Source organism: Pristiophorus japonicus, chromosome 6 (assembly GCF_044704955.1).
Source record: "Pristiophorus japonicus isolate sPriJap1 chromosome 6, sPriJap1.hap1, whole genome shotgun sequence".
In the NCBI taxonomy this organism is placed as follows: Eukaryota; Metazoa; Chordata; class Chondrichthyes; family Pristiophoridae; genus Pristiophorus; species Pristiophorus japonicus.
Window position 1 is genome coordinate 254,781,406 of NC_091982.1, and position 13,552 is coordinate 254,794,957.

Below are 13,552 nucleotides of genomic sequence, written 5' to 3' on the forward strand. Positions count from 1 at the left end.
AATCTGAAGAGGGGAAGAATAGAAAATGGAAACACATTAACTGAAGTGGTCCAATAAGAATTCATGCATGTACAGTCAGCTGAATTTTCAGTTTATAACATATGCAAATTAGACAGTTGTAATCACTTTTATTCAGTTTGGGGATCAGATTTTCTGCTCGTTGTAAGCAGTCCGTTCAGTACTGGTGAAGATTTTTAAACCAATGGATTAGTGACTGCAAAATAATTTTCACAAATCTATCAACTCTCAAAATCCAGTCTGCATGCACTTCCTGTCAACTTTTTCTATTACAAGTTCCCATTTAGAATAGAAACTGGTCATGCTGTAATCACACTCCCTCTAGTGGGAGGTTGCTGCAACACACCTGGCAGAAGGCTGCAATCACGGCAAGCTAAGTTTACATAATAAAAATACAGAAAGTAGTCGGGACAGAATATACAACTAAGGGGCAAACCTATTTACATCTGTACACCCTGGTCCAATTATCCCCACCCTCTCACCATTCTGGACAGTCAATCGATGTGAGATCCACTACTTTAGAGAAGTATATTACAGCTTACTAACTCTTTGAGTTAGAGTTTTACATAATTAAAGCTTCAGTAGAAATCGTAGCTGGTTAAAATTATACTTGTTTAGGCCACTTAGCAAATTTTAAACAATCCTCATTTGGACAAATCATTCACTGGACCATAATAAACTCTTCAGAATTATGCAACTGAAATCTACAACAGGTTAATTTGAAAGTCAGTTTGGAAATTAGCAAAAGGCTACAAGTTACTCCTCAGTTACTGATTTGTTGAAACAGATTTTATTTTTGCAAGAACAGTTTTACATAACCTAGGATTAGAAAAAGCCTCCGATAGCCTAACAACCAGCAAACGAATATTTAATTGAAATCTGTTCAAGCATCAGTCGCCAATACGGAGCGAGGAGATCATTCAACATTTGTATAAAGTAGTTCTTCCCATATCCATTTGAAATTTATGTCCTTTGCTCCTACTAGCTTGCCTTTACTTGGCAGTAATTTTCCAGGTTTACATTGATGTATACAAAACATTAAAAATAATGAGGTCCTCCCTTAACACCTGCTCAAACTGACTAACAGAAATGTTACATTATCTATTGTGATAATAGTTCAACCTACATATAACAACGATTACACAAAACAGGTGCTTTGCAGAAAGTTTGAGGAAACCCCATTTCACAAGCGAAGTTCATGCATTGTTGCACATGGGATAAGAGCAAGCTGGTCAGTCAGCTTTAGTAAACAAGGATTTACAAAATCTCTCCCCAGTAATCTGGCTCCAATGAGAACTAACCAGCATTTGAGAGAGCAGTGTGTCAGGACCTGGAGAGAGAGTTACATCTACTGGTGGAGAAGTGGTGCTATTTACCTAGTGCTTCATCCCAATGATGGCGAAGACATTTACAACATTTCAAGTGTCTGAAATAATTTCTTCTTTCTGGTCTCCAATAACAATTTGCACCATGCCATTCCCAATAACAATTTGCAATTTGGGCAGTAGACCAAAGATGCACACCCACAAGTGTTAACTGAAAGCGCCATTTAAGGCAAAGGTCCTGTTGTCTATGCCAAAAGCACCAACACTATGCTGGAGACAATTCAGATTAAGCTGGCCAACCCAATAGCAGAAGACTGTTCTGGACTTAGGCAATCAAAAGGTGTGAAACCATCAGTATTTGATAAGAATTAAATTGCATTTATATAGCACCTTCTCATCCAATTGCTTTTTTGATGCACGCTCACTTTTGCAAGTACGACTGCAGTCAATCTGCACCAAGAAAGGTGCCACAAGCAGAAATCAGATGAATGCAAAGTTAATCTATTTTTGGTGGTATTGGGTGAGGAATGTTGGCTAGGATACCGAGAGACATTTTGTATGCTTTTTTTGAAATGTGTTACAGGATTTTTTACATCTACTTGAACAAAGAACAGGACCTTTGCTTAATGCCTCATCTAAAAGACAGCACCTAACAATACAGCTCTCCCTTAGAATGGCACTGTCAGCTTAGCTTAGATGCTCAAGCCCTGGAGCTGGGCTTGAACCCACAACCTTCTGAGCTAGATGTTGAATACACGACTGAACCAAGCTGACATGCAGATGCACAAGGGAATTTCCTCCACATACAAACTTCTGACCAAGCAGCTAGAAGCATCCTCTAAAGTGTCTGATGCAGCGAGAGTGATTAATCCTGCAAATTACAGTAAAGGGCTAGCTGTGTTTTTCAAACGATCAGATAGCCAATGCATTGTTAGGAGTGCTGCCAATTTGCACCGGTTGCAAAACATGCTGTCAACTGGATGCATCACGAGATCTGCAGTTGTGCAGGCCTCAAAACTAAAAATGTAGCTACCAGCAAAAATCCATTTGGCTCCAAAAGGCTTTCCTTGGTACAATATCTTAGATCGGACGAGAAAACCTGGCAGTCTAAACCACCAACTTACTGAGCAGCAACATGATTTATTTTCCATTGGATAAGCCAGTCCTTTTAAGTCAAGACAGACACTGCATATCTCAAAGTTTGACAGTTATGACAAGACTGGAGGGGTTGAGAAAGGCCAAAGTGGTTTACACACTTCATATATAGTGTGTAAACACCTTGGGAGACATCCCTTCTCTTCTCTGATGAAAAAGATTGAGAGCAGGAAATAAGTTTGATAACCGAGTGATTACCTTCAACAGACAATCTATAGCACAGTTTCTGGAGCTAGCAACAAGAGGAAAGAATTGATGCCCAGAAGCATGGCTTTTTATAGCACGAGTGTTACAGAACTGATGCCCCAAAATTCAACAATTGTGCATAATCTCAAATAGGGCTTGCTCGAATGCATCCAATGTGATTTTCTTTCCCACACTATCCATTTCTATGGAGTGGCAATTCTAGATCGAGTCCAAACTGAAGTCTTGGGTGAAAGGACAGCATATGAACCAACGACGACAGTCACCTGACAGTTTGAGATACAGGGTACCTACAAAAATCACAACTTTAAACTGAAATCTCTCCAACCCCAATTTCAACATTTGACCATTGCTTAGATTGAACAGTAAACTAATATGCAGACAGATCATAAAATGTTTAAAATGGTGGTGTGGCCAGCAAACATACATATCCTCATTTGATGCAGCAAAGTTATGAATAAAACATACCAATCGAAAGTCCATGATTGCTTTGGCCAAGAACTTGCCCAGAAATCGCAACTTCATTTTCACTTTAGCCACATATGCTGGTTTTGTATTTCTTCCAAAAGGAACAGGAAAGAGGCCCCGTGGATTATGGATGTATTTGGTCCCTTCTTGGCTGCCTAATAGCATAATTAAGCCAGTTAGTTGACAAGTCATTTCATCCTTCCTTCAAAACTCCTCTGGATGATTGCTTCCAGTTTATAATACATTTCGGATATCGCCTGCGAAACACCAATGCTAAAAAAGCTCCAGCAAAACCACGAGAGTTCAGAAAATAAAAATTGAGGTTTTTTTTTGATGAGGTAACAGAGGGCTGATGAGGGTAATGCAGTTGATGTAGTGTACATAGATTTCATAAACGCATTAGACAGTGCCACATAATAGGCTTGCCAGCAAAACTGAAGCCCATGGAATAAAAGGGACAGTGCAGAGTAGTGGTGAACATTTGCTTTTTCAACTGGAGGAAGGTACACAGTGGTGTTCCCTAGGGGTCAGTTCTCGGACCACTGCTTTGCTTGGTATATATTAATGACCTGGAGGTGGGTGTACAGGGCACAATTTCAAAATTTGCAGATGATACAAAACTTGGAAGTATAGTGAACAGTGAGGAGCAGAGGGAGCCACTTCAGGAAGACAGGCATGTGAAATGGGCAGACACATGGCAAATTAAATTTAATGCAGAAAAGTGATGCATTTTGGTAGAAAGGACAAACTAAAATGGTACAATCCTAAAGGGGGGTGCATGAACAGAGAGACCCTGGGGGTATGTGTGCATAAATCGTTGAAGGTGGCAGGGCTGGTTGAGAAAGCAGGTTAAAAAGGGTACAGGATCCTGGGCTCCATAAAGAGAGGCATGGAGTACAAAAAAAGTGTGGAAATTATGAACCACCTGTATAAAACACAGGTTTGGTCCCAATTGGAGTAGTGTCCAATTCTGGGCACCACACTTTAGGAAGGATGTGAAGGCCTGAGAGAGGGTGCAGACAAGATTTAAGATAATGATTCCAGGAGTGAGAGACTTCAGTTACATGGAGAGACTGGAAAAATGTTCTCTTTGGAGCCGAGAAGATTGAGGCGCGATTTGACAAGTGTTCGAAATCATGAGGGGTCTGGACAGAGTCGATCGAGAGAAACTGTTCCCATTGGCGGAAGGGTCGAGAACCAGAGGACACAGAGTTAAGGTGATTGGCAAAAGAACCAAAGCAATGCAAGCTTTTTTTTTTTTAAAAATGCAGGGAGTGGTTAAGATCTGGAATGCATGGCTTGAAAGGGTGGTGGGAGCAAACTCAATTTTATCTTTCAAAAGAGAGTTGGATAAGTATCTGAAGGACTAGGCGCAGGCTCAACAGACCTTCTTCGGTGCTATAATCATTATATGATTCGAAGAGGCAAGGGAAGTATTATGCTCCAAGAATTTTCTGGATAAAAGTTACCAGTCAGCTAATTTCTGCATAGAGCTGGTACTTCATATCAGTTGGACCTCTCCTCCAAAATGACAAAGATTTAAGCTTCTGTAGCACTGCTGACCAGCCTGTTCTGGTTTGGGATTTAAAATAAAGTTATATAACAAAAAAAGAGAATCTGACCACATGGTTACCATACAGTCACACAAGTCATTATGAATTTCTCCAAATCCATTGCAAAGCTGCCAGCTATATGTTTAATTTACACCGTGATGCATGTGTAAAGTTATTTATTTTAATAAACACACCAACTTCACAAATCATAACAGCAGTACAACACAACATGTACATGCACCCCAAGGGGAGGGAAGGAAAGAGCAAAGACAATGGGAACTCAAGTAAAGCAGGCGAGCTAAGTTTGGAATACATTGTGTACAGTAGTTCACCAAGCTGTGTACTCGGCTGCTCTGCTTCAGATGGATAGTTTACTGCTGTAATGATCACACCAAGGAGGGTGACTAGATTCGGCTACTGACCAATTACCAAAGGAAACCATCAACCCTTCATGAATTCCTTATTCACAAAAAACCTCAAATGGCTACTGTCATCAGTTAGGTTTTCAGAACATGGGTACATGTGCTAAGAAAAAAAATTAACATTTGCTTTAATAAACTAGAAATTTTGTTTAATGAAAAATTAATTCCAAGCTTTAAAATATGGGCAATGCCACTTTTTTTAATAATCTAGCTTATTACACAGAGAAAGTTTTAAAAAAAAAAGTTGCTTTTTTTCCACAATTTTTTTTTGGTTTGACAAACTGTACCTTTAGGGTGGGACAGTGTTACTTCGTCTCCCCGCCATAGACCCAGATCAGCTCTCTGCAGTTCCTGAGATACAAGTGCATAGAATTCCAATGTTGGACCCAGACCCGTTCCAACCTAAAAAGAATTAGCTGGTCAATTTTAGAAAGGTTGAAGTGAATACTGGCTTAGCTGTTGACAGAATTAAAATACATGGGCACACAATACTTTAAAAGAAAAATTACAAATTTAAACTAAAAAAAAAATGTATCGACATTAGGCTTACTTCATTTTCATACTGAATCTCCAGCATTGCCCTGGAACTTCCTAAATCCTGCATCACCGATTCTGCTTGCTTCAACAACTCTTCCCTGTTCACAGTACGCTGTGTAGGAGGTGAAATAATTAGCAGCTGGAATAGAATTATCTGCATAAAACTTGAGAAAGTGGTACTAGGTTAAATCTCCCGCCAATTTCCATAAGTCATGGATTGTTTGCTGGGATACACCGTCAGCCTCTGCAAAATCCTGCAAATTCATTGGCAGGATAGGCCCACCAATGTCAGCGTCCTCTCAGGCCAACATCCCCAGCATCGAGGCGTTGACCACGCTCAATCAGCTTCGATGGGCGGGCCACATTGTCCGCATGTCAGATACTAGACTCCCGAAATAAGCACTCTACTCCGACCTACGTCACAGCAGGCGAGCCCCAGGAAGACAGAGAAAACGCTTCAAGGACACCCTCAAACCCTCCTTGAAAAAATGTAACATCCCCACCAACTCTTGGGAATCCCGAGCTCAAGACCGCTCAAAGAGGAAGAGAAGCATCCGAGAAACAGAAAGCGCCAAACAGTCTTTCTGCCGGTAGTACACGGAAGCCAAGTACAAACAGCGGAAGGAGCGTGTGACAAATCAAGCACCGCACCCCACCCGTCCCGTCCCTCCATAAGAACATCAGAATTAGGAACAGGAGTAGGCCATCTAGCCCCTTGAGCCTGCTCCGCCATTCAACAAGATCCTGGCTGATCTGGCCGTGGACTCAGCTCCACTTACCCGCCCGCTCCCCGTAACCCTCAATTCCCTTATTGGTTAAAAATCTGTGATTTGAATACATTCAATGAGCTAGCCTCAACTGCTTCCTTGGGCAGAGAATTCCACAGATTCACAACCCTCTGGGAAAAGAAATTCCATCTCAACTCGGTTTTAAATTGGCTCCCCCGTATTTTGAGGCTGTGCCCCCTAGTTCTAGTCTCCCCGACCAGTGGAAACAACCTCTATAAGATCACCCCTCATCCTTCTGAACTCCAACGAGTAAAGACCCAGTCTACTCAATCTATCATCATAAGGTAACCCCCTCATCTCTGGAATCAGCCTAGTGAATCGTCTCTGTACCCCCTCCAAAGCTAGTATATCCTTCCTTAAGTAAGCTGACCAAAACTGCACGCAGTACTCCAGGTGCGACCTCACCAATACCCTGTACAGTTGCAGCAGGACCTCCCTGCTTTTGGACTCCATCCCTCTCGCAATGAAGGCCAACATTCCATTCGAATTCCTGATTACCTGCAAACTAACTTTTTGGGATTCTTGCTCAAGGACCCCCAGGTCCCTCTGCACCTCAGCATGTTGCAATCTCTCCCTATTCAAATAATATTCCCTTTTACTGTTTTCCTTCCCCTCCCCCCCAAGGTGGATGACCTCACAACCACCGCCTGCTCCACCTGTGACAGACCGCAGATCCCGCATTGGTCTCCGTCACCTTAGAACTCATTAGTGTGGAAGCAAGTCGTCCTTGATTCCAGGGAACTGCCTAAGAGAAACCGTCAGAAGGCCTTCGCCTTCATAGCGTCTTACCCAAGTATCTGAATGTTTCAGAAGACTATTGGGAGGCACTGCAGCTGAAGCCGACCCCATTCTATGCCAATGTCCAACAAACCCACATTTCCAGAGGTCAATGGATAGCAATCAGGACCAAGGACGTCCACCAATTTCCCCTGCCTAAATACAAGGGCAATCCAGTAGCTATTATTTTTTGGCACTAGCACACAAATTACCAGATTATTTGAATTCAAATTGAATGCATGGCTTACTAGTCATAACCACAAGGCTACCATACCTCTGGAAGTTCATAGTTGACGTACAAGGCACGAGTCAAACCCCTTCTGAAGTAATTGCACATAATTCCAGTTACCCAATGATGGAAAGATTGATCTTGAGCATTATAAGGTGACCCAGTTACTTGGAAATCAAGGCAACAATGACTGCAACACAAGGGGCCCCCACAAGACAAAATCAATTTAGAGGGTTTTTTCTAATGTGCGGCAATAATAGTCAACTGCTGCCGACCACAGAATGAAGATGTACAGAAAAGGGCCTGAAGAGTCTTGCGCTCTATGCTGACAAATACAGAATTCCCCCCAAAAATTCTCTGCAGTAGTCACCTACAGGACACTTCATTTTTCATTTAATGATCAAGTAAAAATGTAATTTCCACATAGAATTAAGTTGTGTAGCACATCATCCTGAAATATCGATTACAACTCTCATTATCTTCTGCAGCATACACATTACCTGATCAGCTCACAAGTACAGCAGCAGCTATGTGGATCATCCTTGAATTTTCCACCTTGTTGCAGGAAGGTGACTGGTATATTCTCTCCCCATGTGACAATGAGCAGAAATATACCACACACCTATCATTAGTTCCCATTTTGATTTTACTAAATTGTTTTTCTCCCAAAACACATTTGCTTCTGACCCCTTCACAATGCAATAAAAGGGAGAGTGGAACACTTCCAGTCTCCAATGTCAGTCCCTTTACTAATCATCATCGTAAGCAGTCCCTCAAAGAGAGGATGACTTGCTTCCACGCCAAAAAAGGAATGAGCTGACAGGTGTTTCAATGAAGGACCCAATATTCCAGGTTCCGAACTACATCTTGGAGGATGGAAGATGCCTGTGCTTCGATTTAAAAAAAAAAAAAACGTGTGGTGTGCACACCAGCCACCACACAGGCTTGACAGAGCTAGGTCTTGGCCCAGTGGCAAGGATTAACTAAGATGACTGGAGACCTGCTCTCCTGCATGGGCCGAGCACACACACATAGCAGTGATTGGGATAGAGTATTTAGTCCTTCACAGCACTATTTTTGAAATGTGTGTTCTCGACCATTACTGAAAACCACAGTGCAATTGTGATTAGAGTCTTATTACAGAAAATTACACATAGATACCATTCACGGTTCAAGGAGTGATGAAAAAAACTGCCATGTTAAGCTGCAAGCACATGCATTTACCTTTTTCCTATCCAAACGGGGAGCCACTCTGCTATCCTGGGAATCAGACTGGTTGATTTCCGGGTTAGTATCCAGTAATCTCTGCATGGCTCGATCTCGATCAAACGCAGTCACGTAGAAGAGCATTTGTCGAGTGTCAAACGGGAAAAAAAATGGGCTTAAAAACAAAGAACACGATTGGTAACCTGCTTTTAAACTTCGACAGAAAACCACAAGTCACTTAATTCTTCACTATGCTCGGAACAAAAATGCTTCATTTTAAACATTAAGCTAGACTTAAGACAGATTACTTTTAACAAGTCTTATTTTGGTAGTTTATTTTTCCCTCCTTGCCACTGAAAACTGATTTGGAGTCAGATATATATTGAACTGACCATGCAGTTGAACTGGCAACACTGGTAGTTTTAACACATCATGAGGGCTGTAATTTTTTCATGGACTGTATTTGTTATCTGAAGTCCCTGGTGTATGAAATGAAGGGGATCCGTTGGAATTTTTGAATATAGCTTCTGCTGTTTAATATTGTTGTGAAATCAAGTGCTTTTCTCTGCTTTGTTTAGGCGGTGTTAGAGATCTCACCATGGCTAGCTAGTGGTAAAGTTGTCCCCTCGTCATTATCAGAGTTGGGTTTTTGTGCAGCCTGCAGGAAAGTCACTTTGGCAAATGCCTTCTAAAATCAGTGTCACAAAATTGATGAACTTCACAGGGCTCCCCCAACCTCATGGAACTTCAGGGATTCCACACAGCAATTTCAGTGATCTGTAGGGCTGCATGTTGCACTTAGTACCATCAACAAGGTCATCCGAATTTAGGCTGCTTACAAAAAAGGTAAGTAACTGGGGGAAATGAATAGATCATGCTTTTCTCGGCTTTGTTTTTAGGCAACGTTCAAGATCTCTCCACAGCTAGTTAGTGCTAAAGTTTTCCCCCTTGGGGAAGATAGACTATGAAAGTAAACTAGCACAAAATATACAAGCAGATAGCAAGAATTTCTATAAGTATATAAAAAGGAAGAGAATGGCTAAAGTAAACGTTGGTCCCTTAAGAGGACGAGACCGGGGAATTAGTAATGGGGAACATGGAGATGGCAGAAACTCTGAACAAATATTTTCTCTCAGTCTTTACGGTAGAGGACACCAACAATAATCCAACAGTGGTCAGTCAAGGGGCTATAGTGGGGGAGGAACTTAACACAATCACCAAGGAGGTGCAACTCAGTTAGATAATGGGACTAATGGCAGATAAATCCCCTGGACCTGATGGCTTGCATCCTAGGGTCTTGAGAAGTAGCAGACAGGGATTGTGGATGCATGGTTGTAATTTACCAAAATTCCCTGGATTCTGGGGAGGTCCCAGCAGATTGGAAAACTGCAAATGTAACGCCCCCTATTTAAGAAAAAAGAGGCAGACAAAAGGCAGGAAACTATAGACCAGTTAGCCTAACATCTGTGGTTGGGAAAATGTTGGGAGTCCATTATTAAAGAAGCAGTTACAGGACATTTGGAGAAGCAAAATTCAGTCAGGCAGAGTCAGCATGGATTTATGAAGGGGAACTCATGTTTGACAAATTTGCTGGAGTCCTTTGAGGATGTAACAAACAGGGTGGATAAAGGGGAACCAGTGGATGTGATGTATTTGGACTTCCAGAAGGCATTTGACAAGGTGCCACATAAAAGGTTACTGTACAAGGTAAAAGTTCACGGGGTTGGGGGTAATATATTATTAGCATGGATAGAGGATTGGCTAACAACAGAGTAGGGATAAATGGTTCATTCTCGGGTTGGCAACCAGTAACCAGTGGGGTGCCACAGGGATCAGTGCTGGGACCTCAACTATTTACAATCTATATTAACTTGGAAGGAGAGACCGAGTGTAACGTAGCCAAGTTTGCTGATACAAAGATGGGAGGAAAAGCAATGTGTGACGAGGACACAAAAAATCTGCAAGAGGACAGACAAGCTGAGTGGGCAAAAATTTGGCAGATGGAGTATAATGTTGGAAAGTGTGAGGTCATGTACTTTGGCAGAAAAAAAAAATCAAACAGCAAGTTATTATTTAAATGGAGAAAGATTGCAAAGTGCCGCAGTACAGCGGGACCTGGGGATACTTGTGCATGAAACACAAAAGGATAGTATGCAGGTACAGCAACTGATCAGGAAGGCCAATGGAATCTTGGCCTTTATTGCAAAGGGGATGGAGTATAAAAGCAGGGAAGCCCTGCTACAACTGTACAGGGTATTGGTGAGGCCACACCTGGAATACTGCATGCAGTTTTGGTTTCCATATTTACGAAAGGATATACTTGCTTTGGACGCTGTTCAGAGAAGGTTCACTAGATTGATTCCGGGGATGAGGGGGTTGACTTGAGGAAAGATCGAGTAGGTTGGGCCTTTAATCATTGGAGTTCAGAAGAATGAGAGATGATCTTATCGAAACATGAGATGATGAGGGGGCTTGACAAGGTGAATGCAGAGAGGATGTTTCCACTGATGGGGGAGACTAGAACTAGAGGGCATAATCTTAGAATAAGGGGTCGCCCATTTAAAACAGATGAGGAGGAATTTCTTCTCAGAGGGTTGTAAATCTGTGGAATTTGATGCCTCGGAGAGCTGTGGAAGCTGGGACATTGAATACACTTAAGACAGAAAGAGATTGATGAGGATAAGGGGTTATGGGGAGCAGGCAGGGAAGTGGAGCTGAGTCCATGATCAGATCAGACATGATCTTATTGAATGGCAGAGCAGGCTCATGGGGCCGTATGGCCTACTCCTGCTCCTATTTCTTATGTTATGTCATTACCCGAGTTACTTACATGCAAGGTTATAGTCAGCTGGAAAAAGTGCACCTGATTTCATTACAGTATTAAACAGCAAATGCTATATTTAAACTGGAATTGGAACACATTGTCTCAGTATATTATGGTGCATGGGAAATTAAGTGCTTTTACTCCATTTGTGAAATTGACCAGATATAATTAGCTCCATTTCTGAGCCACAGCCTCCTGAAAAAGGTAGTAAAGAGAAACGAGGAGGGATGAAAGAACATGGCTATACTGTATGGTCAGCCAGAGACTATTCCCTCACCCCAAGAATATTTCCCACAAGTTATGCATGGTACAATTGTTTCCACTTGTCCCAATGCTTTCCTCCTCAAGTTGCATAGCACATTTAATTAGTGTGTTCCACTTAAAAGAAAAGTCATGGACAAAGGTTACTTGTGCTTCAACTGAACTAGAATTCGAAAATGGAGCTATCAATTTATTAAATTGTAATGTTAATCTAATGACTTGAGAAGAAAATAGTAATGAGTAGGTTTGTTACATACCAGGTCCTTCCCAACTCAGTCAACCATATTGGTATATTTCCTGTCATAATAACCAGTGGATCTTGAAGTTGCCGATTAGCCTTTGCAGTCAGTTTGCTGTTGATCAATTCATTGGTTGGAATAATCTCTTTACACACTGCATTCTGTAAGCAAGAAATAGGACTTAGAAACAAAAAGACATTTTGATATATGTACAAATGAATAGCAAACTACATACAAATCTTGAATGATGATTGCCATAAGGTATCAGCTTGCATGTTACATTTGAGATGCTAAGAGCAGGGTGGTTCACAAACTGTTGCATGCTAGCTCACATTTTATAAAATACAAACCTATATTAAAAGTTTTTAACCAATAAACCAAAAATGTTAGAAATGAGTAGTTTAGTCAATATTTGAAATAGAAAGATTGGATCTTTTTTGGGTGGAAGTTAGTCAGAAGGTTTCACCTTTTCTCAACCTCGTCATGCAAAGTTATGCATTACAGACTAACATCCAACAATATGGCATCAAAAGTGAGCAGACTATTTCATAACTAAGCCAGGAGGATTGAGGGCAAGTCTAAACAAGGAAACTGTTACCCTACAGTTTTCATTTACTCAGGCTAAAAAAAAATCCATCAGCATGATGTGGAAAACTCAGTTAACTATACTCACCAACAGCTCACTTATAAACTTAACCAGGTGAAGGCCATTGTGCAAGGAGTCACCAGGGCTGAATTATAATCATTTGTGACTGGAAGGCCGTTTCTATTGGGGTTCCACAGGGCACAGAACTTGGTCCCTTGTTTTTTGTGGTTATATGTCAATGATTTAGACTTCAATGTAGGGGGAAATGATTAAGTTTAGAGATGATACAAAAATATGAAATGGCCTCGGCTTCAACCACTCCATGGTCAGCAACCCTCTGTATAAAAAGACAGCCGCCCTCGCTGACAATTTAAATAGATAACGCCACAATCAAAGCAAATAGTCTTGCAATCATCATCATAGGCAATCCCTTGAACTCGAGGAAGACTTGCTTCCACTCAGTTCTCAGGTGTCTGTACAGTCCAATCTGGGAATTAGTGTCAGCCACAGGTGGGACAGTCGTTGAAGGAAAGGGTGGGTGGAGAGTCTGGTTTGCCACACGCTCGTTCCACTGTCTGCATTTGGTTTCTGCAGGCTCTCGGCAATGAGTCGCAAGGTGCTCAGCGCCCTCCCGGATGCTCTTCCTTCACTTAGGGCGGCCTTGGGCCAGGGATTCCCAGGTGCCGATGGGGATGTCGCATTTTATCAAGGAGTCTTTGAGGGTGTCTTTGAAACGTTTTCTCTGCCCACCTGGGGCTCGCTTGCCATGTAGGAGTTCAGAGTAGAGCACTTGCTTTGGGAGTCTTGTGTCAGGCATGTGGACGATGTGGCAAGGCCCATGCTTTCGTACGCCTCATGAAGATGTTGACGATGACTTAGAGTTCGGCCTCAATGTGCGCAGACGCAAGCGTCGTCCACGTACTGTAGTTCGATGACAGGATGTGACGACCTTGGATCTGG

The 13,552-nt window shown here is 41.9% G+C and overlaps 1 protein-coding gene across 12 annotated transcripts in view; it reads right to left on the bottom strand.

The window, feature by feature from the left end:
* Positions 1-13,552, bottom strand: part of trip12 (thyroid hormone receptor interactor 12) — a 152,471-nt gene that overhangs the window by 13,405 nt on the left and 125,514 nt on the right. For all 12 annotated transcript variants that reach the window (XM_070883850.1, XM_070883849.1, XM_070883860.1 and 9 more), the window contains exons 33-37: positions 12,025-12,167; positions 8,701-8,857; positions 5,696-5,794; positions 5,433-5,547; positions 3,171-3,325 (exon numbers count right to left, since the gene is read on the bottom strand). In XM_070883850.1, coding sequence (XP_070739951.1) covers positions 3,171-3,325; positions 5,433-5,547; positions 5,696-5,794; positions 8,701-8,857; positions 12,025-12,167 — 669 coding nt within the window. The remainder of the gene's footprint in view (positions 1-3,170; positions 3,326-5,432; positions 5,548-5,695; positions 5,795-8,700; positions 8,858-12,024; positions 12,168-13,552) is intronic.